The sequence below is a fragment of the Dermochelys coriacea genome, chromosome 9 (genome assembly GCF_009764565.3).
Source record: "Dermochelys coriacea isolate rDerCor1 chromosome 9, rDerCor1.pri.v4, whole genome shotgun sequence".
Taxonomy (NCBI): Eukaryota; Metazoa; Chordata; order Testudines; family Dermochelyidae; genus Dermochelys; species Dermochelys coriacea.
The window spans coordinates 90,008,595-90,032,663 of record NC_050076.1 but is presented as its reverse complement, the minus strand read 5'-3'; the positions used below and the strand labels follow the sequence as shown (position 1 = coordinate 90,032,663).

At 39.0% G+C, this 24,069-nt stretch overlaps 1 protein-coding gene across 6 annotated transcripts in view; it reads left to right on the top strand.

Annotated features, from left to right (window-relative positions):
• The window catches only part of GRIA3 (glutamate ionotropic receptor AMPA type subunit 3), a 222,117-nt gene that overhangs the window by 35,905 nt on the left and 162,143 nt on the right, over positions 1–24,069 (top strand). For all 6 annotated transcript variants that reach the window (XR_005294793.2, XM_038415652.2, XM_038415654.2 and 3 more), the window contains exon 3: positions 1,025–1,264. Coding sequence is in view for 5 of the 6 variants with exons in the window: in XM_038415652.2 (XP_038271580.1) it covers positions 1,025–1,264 (240 nt within the window). In the remaining variant the exon portion in view is untranslated. The remainder of the gene's footprint in view (positions 1–1,024; positions 1,265–24,069) is intronic.

Here is a 24,069-nt window from a genome sequence, read left to right as displayed (position 1 = left end):
ATTCTGAATGTTAGCATTTGTGGTCAAAATGAATGTTTCGGTGTAGTACTTTGGAAAGCAATATATCTTCATGTAGAAGACCTGGCTTCTTTTATATATAATTCATTTCCCTTGCATCTTGCTAGGTAAAATGTGTGGCTACTAGGCAAGAGTGATGATTAGGGGTGGCTGAAATATTTTTGTCTCATCTTCCTGGTTTCAGTTTTCAGAGTAGCAGCCGTGTTAGTCTGTATCCGCAAAAAGAACAGGAGTACTTGTGGCACCTTAGAGACTAACACATTTATTTCTATTTCCCCATGTTAAGTATCCTCACACCTTCTTGTCAACTGTCTAAATGGGCCATCTTGATTATCACTATAAAAGTTTTTTTTCTCCTGCTGATAATAGCTCATCTTAACTAATTAGCCTCTTACTCCACCTTTTCTGTATGTGTGTATATATCTTCTTACTATATGTTCCATTCTATGCATCCGATGAAGTGGGCTGTAGCCCACGAAAGCTTACGCTCAAATAAATTTGGTTTCAGAGTAGCAGCCGTGTTAGTCTGTATTCGCAAAAAGAAAAGGAGTACTTGTGGCACCTTAGAGACTAACAAATTTATTAGAGCATAAGCTTTCGTGAGCTACAGCTCACTTCATCGGATGCATTAAATTTGTTAGTCTCTAAGGTGCCACAAGTACTTCTGTTCTTTTCAAGTATGCAGTGTAGCTCAGAGATAAAGGGCTTGCCTATCTTGAGACCGCCTCCTCTCTCCAGGTTAGTCCCTAGAGGCTGAGATTAGCTGGAATGTTTGAGTTGACAATCTCTGCATTAAACATTGGGGGCTGAAGGCAGGTGGGCTCAGAGCAAGTACTTGTGAGCAGGGGGCTTTCCACTCTGGAGCTTGTTACTTTCCTTGGGCTGACACTGAACACTTTGCAACCAGAACTGCAATTTTCCTTTTTCCCCCAACCCCTCCCATTAATTATATAACACTGCTTCATGGTGGTTTCAGATTGTAACAGCTCTGTCTTTTGTTTGTTAGTTTGTTCACAGTTTTCTAGAGGAGTTTATGCCATCTTTGGATTCTATGACCAGATGTCCATGAACACACTGACATCATTTTGTGGAGCTCTGCACACGTCCTTTGTCACACCCAGCTTCCCAGCAGATGCAGATGTGCAGTTTGTCATTCAGATGCGGCCAGCGTTAAAAGGAGCCATCCTGAGCCTTCTGACTCATTACAAATGGGAAAAGTTTGTATACCTCTACGATACAGAAAGAGGTAAGAACCATCATTTTAGGAGGCTTTCCAATATCTAACTTACTGGAAATATTGATGTCAGGCAATGCATCCATGGTTGGCTTTGAACATAGGTCGTTCTTTCCGATTGATTGTCCTAGAAAACAAAAGGTTCAAATATGTTTGCAGGAGGAATAACTTACTGCTGTAAGCATCAGTTTTGGAATACCTGCGTTCCCTGGAACCAAAGGTTTAAATCCTGATAGGATTGCTGACATCTTCCAAGTAGGTAAGGAAAACACCATGCAGTTTATTGTTACACAGACCTACTTTGCACTGGCATTAAAGATCCCATAGTGCTTTTCATAACTGTGTGCTTTTGCCCTGAAATTGGACAAAAGTAATGCATGTTTTGCCACTTGGCTGCCACACTGCACCCCAGAGGTGGCTGCACTTCAGTGCTGTGGTAAGCATATAATTTATTAAATGTTGTGTGGTCTTTGGGATGAAAAGTACTACATAGATGTGTAGCATAGAGTGTCAGAGAGAGACTGGCCATGTACACAGATAACAAGAATATCTGGAGTTATGATAGCTAATACTAAAAATAAAATGGAAGGATATTAAACCTCTTGCTTCAGGTTTTAAATCAGCCTTTAACTTTTATGAATTAGGATGAGCTTTTTCATGGCGGTGGGAGCAGACTATCCCACATCTATCTGTTGTAGGGGTTTCTCTGAAATATCTGGTGCTGGCCATTGACAAGATATTGAATTAAATGCGCCACAGGTCTGATTCAGTATGGAAATTCCTATGTAACATTTTATTGTAATGAACAAGTAACGTATATGTTAATCACTGCCCTCCTTTGCATAGATTCAGAACAGGTAACTGTGGGCCTTATGTCCTACATGGCTCATGGAGATTCTCCTTTAGTTTAAATAGCAGGGGATGTCACTTTTGGAGCAAAAGGATCTGGGTTCCATCGTTGCCATGAAGTTCTGAGGGGCTTGTATACTGAGCAAAGTGACAAAGGGTCAAGTCCCACGAGGCCACATTTGACGTGTTATTACTAAATGGATTCGTGCAAGTTTTTCATGATGTTTGGTGCAGCTAAAGATTGAGCAGACATTTTGTGTAGACTAACATTTTAAAAACTGGGTCTGAATGTGCAGAGAGACATAAGGGCGCTGATAGATTTTGGGAAGCATAGATCATGGTAAAGTTAAAATGTACTAGTAATCTGTGAGATCAAATAGAAATACATGGAGAATTCAAGAATTCTCTGCAGTTGAGAATGCTGGTAGTTTTGAAACTTTTGACAACCACTGGGTCTCTGATTTAATTCAGTGTATGAAACTACCATGTGTATTTTTAGATGAAATCTTATGCAAACGTAATGTCATTCATCGCAGAACCAAAGGAACAATATCAACAAATGATCATTACAAAATGGTATTTAATATTTTCTAGGGTAAAGTGACCTGAAAGAATTAAGATGAATATGTTTTACTCAGAGAAAGAAACACATTATTGCTCCAAGTTCATGATTAGCAATGGTTGAAAGTAAAAAGGTTTGGGGAGGTCGATTTAGTTTGGAAAATAATTTATATGTGTAGAGCCTTCTCTAAAACCTTTCTAAGCTCTAGGGCTATTACTACACCATGAAAAAGAGTGTATTTTAACAGGTTAGTTAAGTGAATACAAGGCAAATTGTTGTTTTAACATGAGTTGGCTGGTCATGGTAAACTGTAGAAGAGGTTCTGAGGTTTACCTTGACCAGCAAACACACATTAAAACTACAACTTACCTTGTCTTTGCAGAGATTTTAAACATGTTAAAAACACACCTTTTTCCTAGTGAAGACGAGGCCTAGGAGTCTGGGTCTGGCTCTATTATGCTCTCTCCCGCTACAGTTGTCATGTTGGACCGAGCTCTCTGCCTCTTCATTCCTATCATCTTAATAGGTCCTTACAGTTGTTTTCGAAGATCCCATTATGAGCAGTTCTGGCTAGTGTGGATTTCATATCTCATGTACCTTGGGGATACGCACATGAAAGCATGAGGGAAATTTGAATTCAATGACAGCAAAGGGCCAGCAAGGAGCCTACAGGAGTTACTGAAGTATCGGGGTGCTCTTCCAAGATGAAGGAAGACTCTGTGTCTTTTTGGTTAGCTTGTATGGATGGAAGAGATGTCAGTACTTATTGGAGGATTGCAGGGATGGCAGAGTAGGCAAAGAGAAATCCTTCTCTCACTGAATCTGAGCCTGGGGAAAGATTTAGCTTGGTTCTGGTGTGTGACGAGTTCTTTCTTTGCCTTCCATTACATTTGTCCTCAGCCACTCTTGTTAGATAAATTATCCACTTCATGTTAAAACAGGAATCAAAACACTTTGATCCTGTGTGTTTAGTCTAGTGAAAACAACCTCAGTGTTTGTATCATTGTTATTGATGTTAAAATTACTGTATTTTAAAGAAACATGAGAATAAATTAAAAGCAGGGCATTATCCAATGAGAAGTTGACATTAAATCCCATCGTCTGATGAGCAGTAATCCTGACTGACAGCACCTGAAATATTTGGCAATTTCAGAAGCCTGCCTAATCTATTGTGATGGGTCTTTAAATAAGAGAGCATCTCAAGAGCCTGAACAATAATAATGGTGAATGGCTGTTTGCACCGGATAGTGAATAAAAGACTTACATATGCCTGTGTTGAGATTGCATTGAAAATGAAAACACTGGATCTGTCATACTTTTTCATAATTTATACTATAGATAGTCAACTGCTTTGGGACATAAATTCTATAGAGAGAAAACGTTGAGCAATTTGCTGTCAGCTCCTGAAATAAATTATCATTTAAATACCTCCTCTGTGTAAAGATTATTTTCTTACTGGCTTGTTCTTAGAATTGGACTATCTGTGAGAAATCACGATACATTAAGCTACTCCTTCATATGTTTAATATTAGTTACTGAGCAAATTGTTCTTGCAGGTTTCAGAGTAGCAGCCGTGTTAGTCTGTGTTCGCAAAAAGAAAAGGAGTCCTTTTCTTCTTGCAGGTAGTTTTACTGTATTCTGCTGAAGCAAGACACTGCTAGCTATTAAGCTCTGCATTTACTAGGACTTAAATACTGTTGCATATTACAGATGTCAAACAAAACTGAAGAAGCCTGTCTGTGGTTTTATGTCATTTACTGAACTACTTCAAGCTAAGCCTATGAGAGTCAGCTTTCCTATGAAACTGTTCTCCTTAGATAGTGATATTTTTTTCTTCTTCACCACACAGAATAATCATATGGTTAACCCTTTGACATCAATAGACATAACATCATGATTTCATGTCTCTTGTGGTGCAGAGGATAAAGATGCATCCCAAACAGAGTAAAGTTGAGAAATACAATAAATTAGACAAACAATAATGCTTCTAATTCTGCAAGTAATTATGTGTGCATTTCATAGCATTTAGACACCTAATTACCTTATTTATTTTCTGAGCTACTAGGTGCCTAAGTGCTATAAATTGCACCCACAAATATTTATATAATAGGTGAAAAATCTGATGCCATTTCTCAAAAGTGGGAGCTATGCTGCTAAATCAGATAACAAAATCTAAGAAAATACAAGGCGCCTGAAATCCTGCAGCAGAAATGAAAACATTTAAAATGTCTGTGGTTTGACTTATACTGCAGTAAAGCCTTTAAATATGAGTGACATTTAAACTCACATGATTTTCTTCCAATAACAATTGAAAAAAATTATGCTTCATGGGAAGTCATGGTATATATACATCTGTTAAGGAAAAAGAAGACAATCAGCAATGTATAGTAAAGGAAATGTGTCAGAATATTCATTCTATGCCACGTACCTCATTTCCTTCAAAGGGGAAAAGGCAGGGTTAATTTCTGTTTGGATTAACTCAAATCAATGAATTGACACTGTCAGTTGCTGTCCTGCTTTTATATTGCGTACAAAATAGCTGATTAATTAGCTGGTGCTAAATGCCTCAGTAGGCTTCTCTGCAGTAGAACTAAGGCTAATTAAGATCATGTCAGGATGCAATGATGACAGGGTTACAGGCAGAAAGCCATTCTGAACTTGGATAGCATGGATCAAGAAAGCCACCATTATGTATTTCATGCTGAGGATTATTTTTCATTCTAAGCATCATGTTTGTTTCCAGTCTCAGTTTCGCTGGCGTAAATCAGTAGTTATTCCATTGAAGTCAGTTGGGCTTACACTGGTGTAAAACTAATGTAAGTGAAAGAAGATTCAGGCCTTTGCATTTTAGATTCTCCTTAATTTCATGTAAGAGCTACATGTCTCTTTTATATAATTATACAGCTAGTGTTGTGGATTGTAATACTGAAGCTTTTGTTTAATCTGAATTTTTAATATGCTTCTTAACTAACTTTTCATTTTATGTTTTGTATCAGAATCACTTTTTTGTATAGTTGGTTTGCTCTCTAAAAGCCTCCAAATTACACATGCATTTTTGACCTAAGATCTCACCAGATTTGACACGTAACTATGTAAAAGTATATTTTAACACAGATGGCGCACTCAGAAATTACCATAAACTTTTTGGCACAAACATATTTATTTATGTAATGCAATTCACTCAGAATCAAGTCATACAGAATAGCCTATGTACATGTGGGGGTATCCCTTGCTCCCTTCTTTGGAGGTCACTAGTCAGCTTAGAATGTAAATTCTTTGGGCCAGGGACGCTGTCTTCCTTTGTATAGTGCCTTGTAGCACAATGGGGCTGCAACCTTGATTGAGGTGCTGGAATGTTAATAAAATATCTGGTCATACTTAGCGGATTTGCACCCATTTAGACTGAATCTGAATTTCACCCATTTGTTGTTTAAGGTCCAGTTTCTGAAGTTAGTAATTTAATTAGGTATCTGTGGATGGAATGTCTTGATAAACAAGCTACTCAATAGCTGTTGTCTCATGCATTTTAAAAGGTTGTTAGTGGATTTGGTCACGGCTGGATAAAGGCACAGGCATTATAGTCCTGTGCCTAGTGCCACAGCTCCTGGAGTCACATGAGATCAGAATCTCAGTTTTCATATAAAAAATAATTATGTAGCTAACCTTCAATGATGCAAAGAAAAGCTTCAAAATGTGAACCAAGTATAAGTGATGCCTGAGTCTGCAGACAGCCTGAAACAGTAGCTCCAAGAGATGTGATCTGTCTTGTTTATCTTAACTCTGAAATCCACTGTCGTCTCTAAGGTGGGTGGGACCATGCCTGGAGAAAGACCACAGCATAGAAGTGGAGCAATGAGTGCCCCATGTGAGTTGTGTCTAGGGCCATGGATTTTCTTGATTTGGCCTTGGACACATTTGATGGTTTGACACCTGATACATTACATCTGCAGACGGCCAAGAATAGCTCTTCTGCATACTATTGCATTTACCCAATGAGGCTTGTTATCTACACTCCATATTCACTGTCAAAGGACAAGTCACTTTTGCAGTAGCTGTTCTTGAAGGAGGAGAATTGAAGACTGTTAAAGGGAGAGGGCTGCAAGAAGCAGGCTCATTGCAGATCATGCTTAATTGGCCATAGACAAACGTCTTCATAATGGAAAGCATGCACATTGTTTCCATAGCAAATTGTAGATAATTGGCTATGTACACATCACAACATAGCCAACTCTGCCCAAACCAAGATGGGATGAGCCAGTATTCAATGATAAGGTGGCCAAATGCTAGTAGATACAAAATGAGCTTATCCGTAGGAACTGAGGATCTGCTTAGATGAAATCATTGTGGCAGGTGGTGGGAGCAGGTGTCAGCCAAGATTCTTGTGCAGTATGTTGTGTAGGAAAGATTTTTACTATAATCAGGTTAAATTTACAAACAACAAATTGTTTTGAAGTGGAAAACTGGAATTTTTCATTTTGAAAATGTCAGAACAAAACATTTTGGACAATTTCAAAACTTTAAAAAAAATATTACAAGTCAAGAAATTGGTTGAAACTGACCCTTTCCACAAAATGGGTTGGTTTCAATGAATCACATTTTCGAACCAAAAAAGCATTTTAACAAAAAAATTCCCAACCAGCTCAAACCACCAGACAGTGGGTAACACAGGAAACTAACACACTGGCCTTTCACCTCTGGAAACCTGGATTCAAATACCATTAATGTCAAGAAGAAAAGAGAATATGGTGGTTCCTTGGGGGGATGTGAAAGGTTTATGAGTCTCTGCATAAAACAAGTGGAAGAAGTAATCCAAAACAGAATCACTAAATCCTGCACACTAGCATGCTACAGGGGCAGAGAATTTTCCCTGCTGCTAAACAGCTAATTTCTCAAACTCTGTGGATGACTACAAGCTACCATATAACCTTTCCATGTAAGGCTATTTGCATACTCTGTCTTACATCAAAGAAAACTAATTGCCGTGGTTGAATTGTCAAGGGAGTTCACAACAGTTGCAGGAACTGGTGAATTTACAGGTGTCAGACAACAACTCTACTGTTTGTTTCATCATAAATTTGTTAGTCTCTAAGGTGCCACAAGTACTCCTTTTCTTTTTGCGAATACAGACTAACACAGCTGCTACTCTGAAACCTGTTTCATCAGAGTGGTCTTTTCTCAAGGCCTTGGATGTTATTCCTCCAACCAAAATATTGGGCTGAATGTGTTACATATGGAAATGTGGGAATCACAATACTGGCTAGAGCCAAATATAATTTTCTCTCTATTAATCACATGACTCTTTTCATTTAAAAAATGTCACGACTTATAGGCTGCAAATATGTTCGAGTCTTCCTTCATTCTCGTCACTTTGCTTATATGTGTAAAGGTTGATGTAATGTGTTTTGCTTACACTTTCAAGATTCCTAATGGATTAAGATTCTTTACATTGTCAAATATCAGTTAGTGGAAAAGAATAATGGAACATACACCATATGCTTGGAAAACTACAAAACCTCTAGGTTTCTATAACAGGAAAGAATTACTGCTAACCTTGTCTGATTCTTTTTGAGGTTTATGGCTCTACTTCTGGAATATTTTGGATATCAGCCCAGAATACTGTGCATGACACTAAGACATTTCATATCTCTAGCATTTAGATAGCCATTCTGAGGGCCATCTCATTTTCTCCTTCCAACTGCACAGAGCGGAAAAAAGGAGAGGAAATTTTGGTGGGATAAGAGGCTCAGGGAGTTGTGAGCAGAGGTTAGACCTCTGTGTGGATGATCCATAGAATCAGATGTCAGGATGGCTTGGAAAGCCATACCTCCTAATAGCTGAAGTTTCAAGACCTACCGGTGAGTTGGCAATTCAGCAAACTGCAACTTGCAGTTTTGCCCCTCTTACATGTTTTTCCCTGGAATTATGTTTTGATGCTTACTGTCTGATAAAGAGTGTAATCTGGTGTAAGAAATTGAAATGATTGTTTTCACACTTTGCTACAATACAGAACACAGTGTAAATCCTGTGGTCTGAAATCTATTAATCAGAGTTAAAGAAAAGTCACATTCCATGCAGCTAAGTGTAATACGAAAATGATCAGTTTCTGTTTGATGGAATATCACAATGCCTAGAATTTGCCTGCAATGCCTAGGAAAAGCAGTGTTTTGTTTCAAGCAATTTTAGGATACAGCACAGGCAATTTCACCTAATTAAGAGGCAGATACTGACACCCTTATTCATGCTGAGTAGCCCCAATGACTTCAACAGGACTATGCACGGAGGAAGGTACTGCTCAGTGAGTGTGCCAGAATCTTGCCTAAGCTGACATGTTCTGTTTCATTGGCCACAGGATAGTTTTGCCTTTCCTGCCTGTGTGCCTTAGGTAATAATCTCAGTATGAGATCATCTAAGTCTCTTTGGCACTCAGGTTCCTGGAAAAGCTCTTCTGATGCTGTCCCGGACAAACATTGGGTCCTCCAGCTAGACATTATATTGGCTACAGTAAGGATGGACTGAGAGCCTTAAGCAGTTTTCTCCTGGTGCTTCACATTAGCTGCTATTTGATTTGCTAATCCCTGGTAGTCACTTAAAACTTTTTCAAGGATCAGCCAAACAAGTGAACCAAACCCTTAACGAAAGGGATAGAACAACTTCGACAGTCACCCAGCAAGGGATGTGTCATATTGGCACGGAAAGGTGTGGTTAAAGCCCAAGAGCATCCAGAGTTCCCTGGTGTTCTGTAGAGCTGCTTTGTGTGCACATTTTAGATAGACATGCTGGGCTCGGTTTGGTGTTGAGATGCCCAGGCAAAGTGCCCGTGCATCCCCTGAGGCAATTTGACCATGCACTGCTGCCAGTGACATTTTCCAGCAAAGGGTAGAATACCTGCCCATGTAGAACAGATCTGTACCCTGCCTCATGGAGCTCCTAGGCATGAACAAGTACACTAGCCTATTCATGAAGAAGAGCAGTGGAACCAGAGCAGGAATGTGGGCATAACAGGAATGTGGGCCCAATACTGCTATTGCAGATCCTAGTCTGCAATAACATGATAATTTGCATTCTCCCTTGCATAGCTAAGGACAGGTTGTGATAGGTCCCATTCAACATGACTGAGGCTAAGGGTACGAGTGGTCCCACTGAAGTCATGAGCAGAGCGCTGAGAATAATGGATTTTTTGGTACATTATCAGTCCCCAAAAAATCAGGAAAAAATTCATTTCAGGACAATGTAAAACGAGATGTTCATGTTGGCCTGTTCAGGGAACAAAAAACTTAATAAGATAAAAGTTTCAGATCAAACTAAATCTTTTGTTCAACCCAAATTGAAATATCATCTCAATCTTCAGCCTTTTATAGCGTTTTTTTAAAAGAAATTGAAGGACATTTTTAAAGAAAAAGTTGTTTTGAATAAAAACCCCAAAAGGTTTCATTTTGAAAAAGTCAAAACAAAACATTTTGATTTTTTCTTTAATTTCTTCTAAAGCAATTTGACAAAATTGCCATGAATTCTCAAAATGTTTCTGCTGACCCAGATCTGCATTTTTGCCCTCTCCCCAAAAAAAAAGTTTGAAGGAAAAAATTTAACCCAGCTCCCGCCATGAATAAGAGCATCACAATCTGGCCCTCGGTGTTTGGGTTTTCTCTTTTCCAAATTAATATGAACTCTGAGTTTTTGAACATGAGTTTGACAAAATATGCTAGGGTATGGATCACAAGTAGGAAAAAAGACCTGGGGAAGCGAAATTCATAACCCAAAACCACTATATGCACTACACAGCAGCCCTAAAACAAGCTCTCGGGAGCATAAACTGACATCCTGAATGTAGTATATGGTAAGCAGGAGAATATAACTCTGGCACTGTAGGCTTATGATATAATTCTAAAGTCAGAGAGTCATTGTGCTTTTATAAACTGATTTTCGTTTAAATACATGCCTTTTAAATATTTATCACTTTATGAATATGCATGTTTTATCTAGTCTCGCTGAATTCGGTATAGCACATCTAATTTTTATATTGTATGTATATATAAATAATTTAAGTAAAGGACTCTTTGTTCTTTGGTGATTTTATATGTGTTTCAGTAGGGTTCAAAATAACAAACTCTCACATTTCCAGGAGAAATCTAAACTCAGATTTGCACCATTTAAAACAATCTGAAATGCCACTATAGTAAACCCCTGCCCTGCCCTTTTCCTTCTCTGGGAGTGATTATGGCACTTTTGTTTTAAATAGTCCCTCTGAAAATTCAGAACTGTGTGTTTCCAATATCAAACATTCCCAAAAGCGAAAAAAAGTGGTACTCAAAATGAATCCTATCTTGACAACAAGTTGAACCTCTAATACACAGATTGGAGGGTGGGGGGAAGTGCTTTCCCTACTGGTGCGTGTATGTGAAGCCATAATGGACTTCTATGTGGAATAGGACTCAGGAAGTGCTTATTCAGTTCACCTGTACAGTGGTATCCCATAGAAATCTGACACAGCAATCATTTGAGCTTTAATATAACAAAGTTCTACATAGTTTCATCATTAATATAAAATAGCTATTTTACCACTATGCTCCGAAGCCAAAATCGAAATCTGCATGTGACTGCTGATTGTAACCATTGCAGAAATAATTTGAGGTCCCTATGAAATACGTGAATTTCACACACATATACACCCCTCAGAGTTATGAACACCAGAGTTATGAACTGACTGGTCAAGCACACACCTCTTTTGGAAATGGAAGTATGTAATCCCGCAGTGGCAAAGACAAATAAAAAAAAGCAAGTAAAGTACTGTGTTAAACATAAACAACTAAAAAAAATAGAGACAGTTAAAAAAAAAAGATTTGACAAGGTAAGGAAACTGTTTCTGTGCTTATTTCATTTAAATTAAGATAGTTAAAAGCAACATTTTCCTTCTGCGTAGTAAAGTTTCAAAGCTGTTTTACATCAATGTTCAGTTGTAAACTTTTGAAAGAACCACCATAACCTTTTGTTCAGCGTTATGAACATTTCAGAGTTATGAGCAACCCATTAGCACACACACACAAAGTGCTGTAGAGTCAATAGGAAGAAAGTGAATCAGTGCAAACTAGTATATGACTGTAGCTGCTTCATTTCACATATCAAAGTTTGAGGGTTGATGTTATTAAAAAAGAATAAAATGTAGGCTGATAAACTTTGATTCTCTTCCTGTGTTGAATGGACCCCCTCCAATACCCATTGTAATGAGTGGGAATCTTTCTATTGACAACAGAAGTTGCATCAGGCCCAATGTGCTTGTAGGGCTCTGTCTTGCAAGTTGCTAAGCAATCTGTCCCCTGCTCAGGAAAGCACAGGGGCACATGCTTAACTCTATTCACATGAGCTGTCCACTGACTTCAGTGGGACTATTTCCATACTTAAACGCTTTGTTTGAGCCCCAAGGGGCCAGCACTTTGCAGGATTGAGCCCAGTATGAAGCAGGCACCTAATATGTATCAGCAACATTATATATGTTCAGCTTTCTCAGCATATTAAAAATTAATGTATATTTCATTGAAACTATGAGCTCCCTTAATGGAGCTATGACAATTGACACCAGCTGAAGATGTGCCCATTGGTGCAGGAACTAAAGGTGTTGAGGGTGCTGCTGCACCCCCCTGGCTTGAATTGGTTTCCAAGATACAGGGTTTATAGTTTGGTTCAATGGCTCTCAGCAGCCCCACTATATAAATTGTTCCAGCACCCCAGGATCTGCCCCAGAGAAAATACATTGTGGTGTGATTTTAATGGATTGAGTTTGGGATGGCCATAATACTTGCAAGAGTTGATGCTACCAAATGATTGCCAATAAAATATTTGGACCCTCCAAGAAATATAGATCAAAAGGAATGTCTGAACTACATCAAGAAGTCAGATCGTTCTCATTTGATAGAATGACCCCAGGCTCTCTTTGCTTTCAGTTCAAATACGTAGTGATACCTTCTTTTGTTACTTCAGCTGAAGTTCAAATTTCCTGTGATAAGAGGGTGCATACAGTACTGGATGAATGAAGCATAACATGTTGGGATTATAAAAAACACTTTGCACTTCTAATGCATTTTCCATCTGATGACCTAATGAAAAATAATGAATTAAGCTATACAATACCCCTGTGAGGCAGGCATGTAGTATTATCCCTGATTTTCAGATGGAGAAACTGAGGCACAGACTGATTAAGTCCCCTATCCACTGCCTTTTTAAAATCAGTGGAATTACTCCCATTGAGATCAAGCCTTAAATGACTAGTCCAATGTCACACTGGAAGTCTGTGACAGGGCCATTAATAAAAGCTCAGCTCTTCCCATTCCTAGCTCTGTTTTCAACACCAAACCATGCTTCTTCCCTTAAATTTTACTTTCCATTTCCCTTATCTGGGAAACAAATGAGTCTCTTTGAAGGGACTCTTAATTGATTACTGAACAGGCTGTGCATGCAGGGTACTAATTATATTGTATTTGTGGTACAGTTTATACAGAGGAATCCAACAGCTATGATTTCAATGATTCCTTGTTTCACACAGGAATGTGTGAGTTCTATGTGACTTTGTCCTTTTAGAGAAACAAGCTGGATGAGGTAATATCTTTTATTGTCTCTCTCCCCAACAGAAGCTGGTCCAATAAAATATATTATCTCACCCCCCTCCTCTCTCTAAGACCCGGGGACTGACACTGCTACAACACCACTTTGTCCTTTTAGATGCAGTTGAGTTTTTCAAACTTCAGACAATTGAATAAACTAATTTCTCTCACCTGTGTAATTATCCATGTCCCATTTTCCAGAAATTATTGTCTTATTGAGCATAAAGATGACTCAGATGTTTCATAGAAAATAAATAAATGTGAATGCAGACAAGACAAGCCTCATTAGGGAAGGAAGGAAGGAAGCTTCCTCAGATTGCATTAATTTTAAGGTAGTTTTTAAAGCATTTTCCTCCTGTGAATCTGTGTTCTCAAGAGATGTTTAAAATCTCACTTATCCCTTTTTTAAAGTCTCCCTCGTGCAGATTCACCAGCTTGACAGCGTGGTGAATACGCATTTCTGGATCTCTATCACACTGTATGCTACTGTGGTAAAAAGGAATAATAAATACCACCATAAAGCAATTGAGTGTTAATCTCTGAAGGGACAATGGGAAAAGTTCCCTAACGGGGAATGTAAAATGAGTATGATCTGTATAATGTTTAACGCTTAATCACTGATTTGGTTTATTCCACAAACAGAGATTTTTCTGGGTGGATCCTTGCCAATGACTAATTGGCCCCAAAGAAAAGTCATGTGACCTAAATTTCACTTTTGTATTTTCCTGATCCTGCACCCACTCTGTGCAGGCCCTGTTGACCTGCACTGAATTAAACACTTCTCACATATGCTAATGTTCCCAACAGACCAAAACAGCAGCCAGGGATCAGTTCAGTATAGTGGTTCTCAACCTATTTACCATTGTGGTCTGCATCCACACAATATATATATAGTACCTGTATGGCCCTGAGGATATCACATGGGCTGCCGCTATATGCTGATTGGGCCGCAAGCAGGCCATGAGTTGAGAATCACTGGCATAGAAGCATCCTGCCAGGATCCCTACACAGGCAGTTAGAGTAATGTAAGTACCAATCTGCCATCCTTACAACACCAGATCTTCTGGGATGGTCCTCCTGGAGCAAGATACACCGGCATTTTCATCAGATTCTGCAGGCAGTGTCGGTCAAAGTAGACAGAATTTGGTTGTGCACAGGTAATGCATCTGGGCTGATTCTAGCTGGTTGGGATTCATCCCTAGGAAGATGAGGTGCTACTGCTCATCTTTCTATAGCTTGCTGAGTGTAGTAGAAGGGCATGTGTAAATGGATATTTTCTAATTCAGAGGAGGTGAATAGTACAGTTCAGAAGCCAGAATTGAAATTAATGAAAACATAAATTCCAGCTCTGTTTTGCTAGCCCCAATGGGGTTGTCTTGTACTAGAATCATACAGTTCTGTTAAGCTATCTGAATTGCAATGCCATGTTGCAAGGATCAAACAGTATCTGCCAGTGAAGGTTAACAGAGACCAAATGACAGGTTTCAGAGTAGCAGCCGTGTTAGTCTGTATTTGCAAAAAGAAAAGGAGTACTTGTGGCACCTTAGAGACTAACAAATTTATTTGAGCATAAGCTTTCGTGAGCTACAGGTCACTTCATCGGATGCATTCAGAGACCAAATGATAGTTGTTAAGAATTCTTAGGAATGTTGTTACTGAATGTCCCAAAATCTTTAAAATGTCCTTTGCCTCGGAGATATTTCTATCAATGCTACTACACTGAACCCCAATAATATTGATACACTGTGGATTGCTAGTGTAGTTTGCATACTAGCCATGAGAATGCCACTGATACTTGTGCTATGTTCTAAGCGTGTGTTTTACTCAGTGAGGCTCATTCTGCTAACTATCAAATCATTTTTCCTCTCTCAGTCCATAACCCAGAAGGCAATCAGAGAAGCAATGACTGATGTTATTTTTTACTACCATTCGAATATCTGCCCAACTGTACTTGAGATTTCCTCTGTGCAGGCCAGGTTTTTAAAGGAGTAGGGACACTCTGCTTCTTAACTGAATCATATTGCCAATCTTCAAGGGCAGATACAAATTAGGTTTGCTTCCCTTTTGCACTAGCTTAGGTTTCTTGAGAATTTAAATGAGACTCCTTCCTAATTTGACAAGTGGGGACCCAGACTTTGATGCTTTGCTCAACCTTTTTTTATAGAACCCTGATCATCTATTTGAAAGTTATTCCATATTTTCCTGTCTGCAGCTTCAGCCTTGCTTGAATTTGGCTCCTTTCAGGTTGCCCACTTCTGTCTGTTTTTGTTTGGCCTGATGAAGTAATGCTTTACCACTAGTAACTGAAAAACCTATTAAACTCCCTTTATGTTCTGTCCATGGCATATGATGTAAAACAGTCCTAAAGACACTTGCCACTATCTACAACCTATCCTGAAGGACGACCCATCACTCTCACAGATCTTGGGAGACAGGCCAGTCCTTGCTTACAGACAGCCCCCCAATCTGAAGCAAATACTCACCAGCAACCACACACCACACAACAGAACCACTAACCCAGGAACCTATCCTTGCAACAAAGCCCGTTGCCAACTGTGTCCACATATCTATTCAGGGGACACCATCATAGGGCCTAATCACATCAGCCACACTATCAGAGGCTCGTTCACCTGCGCATCTACCAATGTCATATATGCCATCATGTGCCAGCAATGCCCCTCTGCCATGTACATTGGTCAAACTGGACAGTCTCTACGTAAAAGAATGAATGGACACAAATCAGATGTCAAGAATTATAACATTCAAAAACCAGTCGGAGAACACTTCAATCTTTCTGGTCACTCAATTACAGACCTAAGAGTGGCTATCCTTCAACAAAAAAAAGCTTCAAAAACAGACTCCAACGAGAGACTGCTGAATTGGAATTAATTTGCAAACTGGATACAATTAACTTAGGCTTGAATAGAGACTGGGAATGGATGAGTCATTTCACAAAGTAAAACTATTTCCCCATGTTATTTCTCCCCCCCACCCCACCCGCCACTGTTCCTCAGATATTCTTGTTAACTGCTGGAAATAGCCTACCTTGCTTGTCACCATGAAAGGTTTTCCTCTTCCCCCCCCCCCCCCGCTGCTGGTGATGGCTTATCTTAAGTGATCACTCTCCTTACAGTGTGTATGATAAACCCTTGTTTCATGTTCTCTGTGTGTATATCAATCTCCCCTCTGTATTTTCCACCAAATGTGTCCGATGAAGTGAGCTGTAGCTCACGAAAGCTTATGCTCTAATAAATTTGTTAGTCTCTAAGGTGCCACAAGTACTCCTTATTCTTGTACTGTCTAGCTCTCGGTTATCCAAAAGCCTAACTTAAATCTTCCAAGGGCAGTTTTAATGCTTTTTTGATGATGCAGAATTTAAACTTTTCTTTCACAACTGCAGTTGTATAATGATAGTCTTGCCCAGGGGCGACAATCTGTGACAATAATAATTGCAGAGGTTTTTTCCAAAAGGGTACATTAGAATATTCTAAATGCCTTCTAAAATTGTCAGATAAATATGGTGATTATTATATATACTTTCCAAATGTCTTTCTCAGCTGACTAAAATCAGTGGTCCATGCAGATCACTTCAAAGTCATGTGGTCGCCATCCTTTCAGCAAAACAACAGCTTCTGTGTGGCCTTATGGTTTTACATTGTGTTCCCTTGGGTACTGAAAGTAATGGTATAATCCCAGAGTTGGCAGTAGGAAGCATTTGCTAAAGATACCAAGTGGTTTGCATTTAATGCGGGTGCTGAGATTAATATCCAAGAGTACAGTTCTAACAGGTACACTAAGATGATGGATAAAGCTATGACATAAACTCATCTTTCCTCTTTTAGGTTAAACTTTCAACCACCATTACTGCTTAGAAATCTAAAACATGCAAAAGAAACCATGGTTGTCACACATCTATATGAAATATCAATCCATGGATCTGATTCCTGGAGAACTTTAAATTGATGAGTTTAAGCAACAATTTCTATCTCAAAAACTTTTAATTTAAATGTATTTATTTTGCCAGCATTTTATCACACTAGATTACATATTGACACAGCTGTCAGGATGACTTGGATGGCTAAAGTTACATATTTCTTCATCACATAATGTAATCTGCTGCAAAAGCATGTTTCTCATGGCTTTTTTGGCCTACCAAGAAACATGTAATTGCAGGTTAGTCTCCTGTTTGTGGATTCTCGAATTCCTTTTACCATCAAGATAGGGATGCCTTTAAAAAAGAGAGAGAGAGAGGAAAAGGAAAAGTCAGCTCTCCTGCATTGTATTTCACTCAGCAAGATGAAACTTTCGATCTGAATACATCAGTGACAGTAACTGCTTGGTAGCAAGGATTGCTTTATTACTTAATAGTAGCATTATTGATCAGCTGTGTTTGTCCATGAACTGACAATGATAATCTCAAATTAGATCAAGTTTGATTAAAGAAATAAAATCTAATTATGCTCTATGCCTGGTTGTAGACAAGCAGCAATAACCTGTGTGAAAAGATAATTATTGAAACAACATTTTTGCAGTGGTTTCTTTAAAAAAAAAACAACTCTTTTGTTTTTGCTGCATGTATTACTTTCTTTAATTTATGAACCTATTCTCTGCCTCCTCCCCTGCACATGTAACTGGCAAACCCACATATTTTAATGACGTTATAACAGTTGCCCTAGAGGGAGCTAGATAAGGGGCGGGGGGGGGGGGGGAATCTAAGTCTCTATCTGAGAGAAAAAGAGAGATTTCAGGGGAGGTATATTGGGGTTGAAAAAAGATGCATAAATTATTGCAGCCTCAAGGCAGCGGTAATTTATGCACTGACAGTTTGAGTTTTATGCTCTGCTATTTAAAAAAAAAAGCATTACAAACAAACTGCCTCTGATACATTAGTGTATGTGTTCGTTGTAGAGATGCCGTGCATCACAGAAAAAGTCTGAACATAAACACTTGAAACACATACATCATTAAATGGCAGTTGTCCTAGTTCAGAGAAAAGAAAACTAATTATAAAAGGGACATTTATTTTCCCCAATTTTGTTAGAGTATGGGTGTCTGGAAGGATGCTCCAGCTCCAGTATTGTTGTCCATATCTTCTTTTTTTATGTCTCATGCTAAGAATTTGTTTTATGTTGAAATATGTTAGTGAAGGTAGACCTGTGGTCCAGGACTTTGTGTGTGTGTGTGTGTTGCATTGTCCCAGTTGTCCTCTGTGGCACCATTTTACTACCCTTCTCCAAGAAAGCAACAAAATGGAGGGTAGCGGAATTAATTTGAATGTCCATTCTGGATTTTAGGTGTTCATTGTATTACCAGCCCTAGAAAAGTCTACCTGTACACAATCCTCACTGACCTATAGAACCAGATGTGTCATACAAGAACACTTACAATTATACTGGTGCACCATTTTCTTCATGGAAAAAATAGAATGTGCCCATATGGTTTTGCTTTCCTCCTTTAGAGGGCATGAGTTCTGCTTATGGGCCTCACTTCTATAGCTCCAGTCTGGTCCAGTGAAAGAAACTGTGGCTTAGAAAGCTTGAAACAAAAAGAGCTGCACTGAGTTTTCATTAAAATATATATATTGAGCTAAACATATTAACTACAAGTAGCTGTAGGCAGTTCTCATTTAGATTTAATTTAAGTCATCTCTATATTGACCTTTTTCGGAAACCGGTCACATTGGGCAGCACTTAGCATCATCGTTGTCCACTTTACAATGGAATTAGGATGCTAGCTGCATCCTAATAGCACTTGAAGAGGTCTCCTATGAAAGTTCTGTGTAAAATGGTAAATGGCAGCAAAAATAATATTGTTCTAAAGTATCAGTTTTAAGAGCTATTTATTTTGTATAGATATATTCTTGGCTTATGGAATGTTCATCTTCATTTTTATGTAGATAATGTGTTTTGTGTGTCAGTGGCTTTTCTCCGAATATAGCCCTGGACTCATTTCAAAGTGCTTTAACATTTTAAAAAATAGACCACAGGATTTTCAAATCGGCTGCTGAATACAAACACAAAATAAAGCAAAGTTACTTTAACACTGTTAAAAAAAAACCGAATCTGAGTCAGAGCCTCAGCTGGTGTGACTCTTCAGAATTACTTCAGAATTAGCCCCAATTTTATCCATCTCAGGATATTTAAATTCATTACTCTAGGAAGTTTGCATGTCACAACTATTGCCTAAAACAACAGGATTTAGCAGTGACAGAAAGCAAAAAAAAAAAAGAAGAAGAAGAAAGAAATCACTGTGCTCTTAGGAGCCATTATTTTATCCTGTGCAAAGCTGATCTTTTTGTGTGTGATAGATCAATAAAAATGCAGTTATAACTATTTAAATTGGACATTGAGGCGTTTTATAAGGATATATTTGCCAGACTTGAAATGCAGTTTTTTGGCTTACAATAGCAAAGTTCAATCTTTTTTTTTTCAATCTCTTCATCTAGAAAGTGATTGCCCTTAATATGCCTTTGCAGAATGCCTTTTAGTGCCCTGCCTTCTCCTTCAGCTGCAAGTCATAGTCTTGCCTCATCTCCTTTCTGTGGCTTTGTACTTTACTCAGTGATAATGTAGTGTTACATTCCACTGTGGAAGTAACAAATGCATATTTTCTCTCCTGCATTTTGTGACACATTCAAACGATATGTTGGATATACATTCCTATTTGATACTGCATTTGCTCTTTTTTATGTTCTAGACAGTGAGTTGGCTGGCACTGAAATGATGAATATTACAAGGAGAAAAATGTTGCAGGGATTTAGAAAAAAGGAAAACTTTGACAAGAATGAAACAATGCACAAGGTTTAGCATGTTACTCTCACTGCACTGAAATACCGTCATTACAATACCCTCCCCCCAGCCTCTCTTTCTTTCTATATTTCTGTAGCAGATTGTTTTTTGGAAGTACAGTATGTGAAATGCAGACCCTGCAGCTTACACCAGCACAAGTCTTCCATTATTATTATACAACATTCCATTGTTGAGTGAGAGCTTAAATATATTTCTTGTCTCTGGGCCTGACACTGTGCATCTCCTGGTGTTGTTTTTGTTTCATTTTATAGGACTTTTCAGTGTGGTTCTGGACAGAAAAAGTGTATATTCCTGGAGAGGGACTGAATTTGTGGGGCAGGGCATACTGATAAGATACACTACAGATACACCAAGTCTATGCCTAATGTAACAAACACAAGAGCAAGGCCAGATTCCGGGACAGGCGACTGCCTGGGGTGCTGGGTTTGGGGGGCACCAGGCTTGAGGTGCTGCTTTGATGCAGCTCGGCAAAGCAAAGTACTACACTGTGATAATGGACTGCACTTCCAACATAAGTCAAAATGAAAAGATGTCATTTACAGTAAAATTTGTTGACAATGAGAATGGCTGTATCCAAGTAAAGGAACATATTATTTGCTTCTGGTCTGTGGACGACTCTACTGGAAAAGGCCTAACAGAACTGTTTATGAACATTTTGAATGAGATAAAATAAAGCTTCAGGACTGCCATGGCCAAGGCCGCAACAATGGGGTGAACATGAAGCGACGAAACAGTGGCATCCAGGCAAGGAGCCTTGTGCTGAATCCAAGGATATACATCCTGTTTTCAGCATCAACTATCAGGTGGAAGATCCTCATGGACAATCTGACCATGAAGCCGCTAAGTCACATTCACTGGGAGAGCCGCATTGACAGTGTAAGGACCGTGAGGTACCAAGTGACTGAGGTTTACAATGCCCTGGTGGAACTGGCACAGTCAATTATAGCCGACACTAGAATCCGACACGAAGTGCAAAGCCCAGCAAAAAGAACACTGACTTCAAATTTCGGGTCTCAATTGTGGCTTGGCACAATGTCCTGTAAATGTTGTAAACCAGGCATTACAAACTCCGTCAATGAGAAGCTGCCTTGATTTCATTGTGGCCTACAGAGACAACAGATTTGAAGATGCCATCATTGCTGCCAAAGAAATGGCGGAAGACTTAAACTTGAGCCTGTCTTCAAGGAAACTCATTTTCACCGGAAGAACAGACAGTTTGGTTACAGGGGCAGAGATGAGGTGATGGGAAGCTCAGAAGAAAAATTCAAGAGGGAGTTTTTTGCTCGCTCATTTACACTGCTCAAGTATCTATCAAGAAAAGGTTTGGAGCACCACAGAAAGTCCTGGGTTTTTTTGTATGACCTTAGTAAGCTACCAGTGGACAGGAAAACACTCTTGAAAAATTGTTCAGATCTTCACCGGATGCTGATACACAGGGAATGTTCGGACGTCAGTGATAAAGAACCGTATGTCAAATTGGACAATGTCCATCATATTTTGCCACACGGGAAGCACTCTCCACTCAAAGTTTTCTAATTCATTCATGATGCAGAATTGAAGGATACTTTTCCTAATGTGTGGATAGCTTGGAGGATTCTGCTCATGCTGCCAGTCACAGTTGCGAGTGGTGAGTGCAGCTTTTCAAAGCTCAGGCTCATTAAAACATATCTTTGATCAACGATGGCGAACGAGAAACTGACATGGCTTGCTATTTTATTGCTTGAAAGTGCCATTGGCCAGGCTTTGGATCTCTCTGACACTATGCTTCAGTTCACGGGGGAAAAGGCAAGAAAAGCAACCTAAAGGACTAGGGTTAAGATTCTAAGGCTGTCAACTACTGTAACATTATTTAATACTGGTCCACCCAATGTTGGTGCCCCATTCAATTTCTTGATGTTAGTACATTTCAGTTATTCTTAAAATTAAAAAGTTTCTATAAGCTTAGAGGAAACCATTTTTTTATTTGCTTATATATGGCATGAATAAATACAGATTTACAGATCCTAGCATGCAAATTTAACATCTTGTAGGAAACGGATAAATGATGCATGCAAATTGTGCATCCAAGTCATGAAATGGGCTACAAATGCAATAAAAAATAAGGTATTCAAAAGTTTAACAAATGGACGGGGGGGCACTGAACAAGAGTTTCTTTCATTTGTTCTAGAATGGCTAGCAGCTACTTTTTCTGTCACCACCGTCAAAAGTATTGCTTGTTGCCAAAAAGAAACACAGTAGGATTTAGCTTTGATAATCTCCATACTTGGCCATATCAGTTTAATGGTACTAATTCTACAGTGGGACTCCTTTTACTGAGACCCCACTATTGTTACTAGCTAAATTAGTATATTATTGGACACACTTTATATTTAGGGTACATTTATATGTAGTTTATATAAAGGGAGTCATTAGCAAATCTGAAGAGGAGGATGGAGAGCTCAGTGGTTTGAGCATTGGCCTGCTAAACCCAGAGTTGTGAGTTCAATCCTTGAGGGGGCCATTTAGGGATCTGGGGCAAAAATTTGGGGTTGAAGAGATGATCTCCTGAGGTCCCTTCCAACCCTAATATTCTATGATCTATTGATGTTTATAAACCATGGTTATTAGCAACCTGTTGGACTCTAACAATTGGTTAATAATTTATTAATCCTTTATAAACTTTATTAATGTACCTGTCATATAAAGTGTGACCATTATATCTAGTCTTCATAAAAAATTATTAAACCTTTTTATTGTGACAATTATAAAGAATATTTTATTGTATGCTCTTCAGGTTCAGAGCGCATTATCCTAAGTGTTTGTGCAGCACCTCGCACAATGGGGCTCTGATTTCTGAGCTTTTTGGCACTATTGTAATATACATATTGATAATTCATCATCCCAGTGAGCTTTGTTAATGTTTGAGTAAGTGAACAACGCTTTACAAAATTCAGTCATTCACAATGGGTCTCTGGGAATGTACTGGGAACTAGTGAGGTTCTGCCCTATGCTTTATATGTTACTTTTATATTTACCTTGGGACAGATTACCATTCTTCAGATATCATCCTCTGAAACATGCATGTCTTTGAAATGCAACTGGTTTGAGACAATACTCGAAAAACTTAATGCAAATTATTTGTGGGGAGCAAATTTTTAGCACAGTGCCAGTCTAAGTAACTGGGCTCTCCATCATTGGGTTCCTCTCAAGCTCTAGAACTAACAGTTCAAAGTAGATGAGTTAAGTATGGTACATCCTCTGCTTGACTTCGGACTTCTTGCATGATGTCTCCCTGGACTTGATCAATCTGGCCTCCTTGCTATTTTTGTATAACCTCACAGAGAGGAGGACCCTCTGATTTGGGCCTTGGCACCAGGCAGTCCAGCAGAAGCAAAGGCATCTGTCCTTTTAAACTTGACAAGTTTTTTGGGGGAGATCTTGGGTTAAATTTCTCAGGGCTTCCATGTTGTGCTTTAAAAGCATGTATCATTCCCATGCCAGGATAGCTGAATTCCTTGCAGATACCCTTTTAAAGTCCTACTACAAAGCCAAGAGACTCATCCAAAGAGCATTGAAGCCAATGAGAACCTTTCAGTTGACTCCAGTGGGCTTTGAATCAGGTCCAAGTTTCCAGAAGCAGAAATCCTGAGGAACAGACTAAAGCTACCAGAGGTCCAGCAAGCCAACTAAAAAGAAATTATGGTATTAGGGAAGCAAGCATCCCCACTGTGTACATGGGTGGAAGAGGACGCTCCACTCTTCCACCAGCCATGGAGCAGTTTGCAACGCACCATTGGATACTCTCTGTAGTGTAGTTACCAGCTGGGGAATGGAGCTAGCTTCCACAGTGTAATAAGGGGAAGCAGCTTTGAGTCCAGGCTGCTGGTCTCCTCAGCAGGAAGTCAAGGTAAGGTCAAAATCTCCCTTTTCAAGTTAACAGTGATGTATATTCACATATATCTGTTCTGCTCTAGGTCTTTGAATTTTATACATCAAGCTTTAGTTTTTTTAATGGTGCTTGGGAGT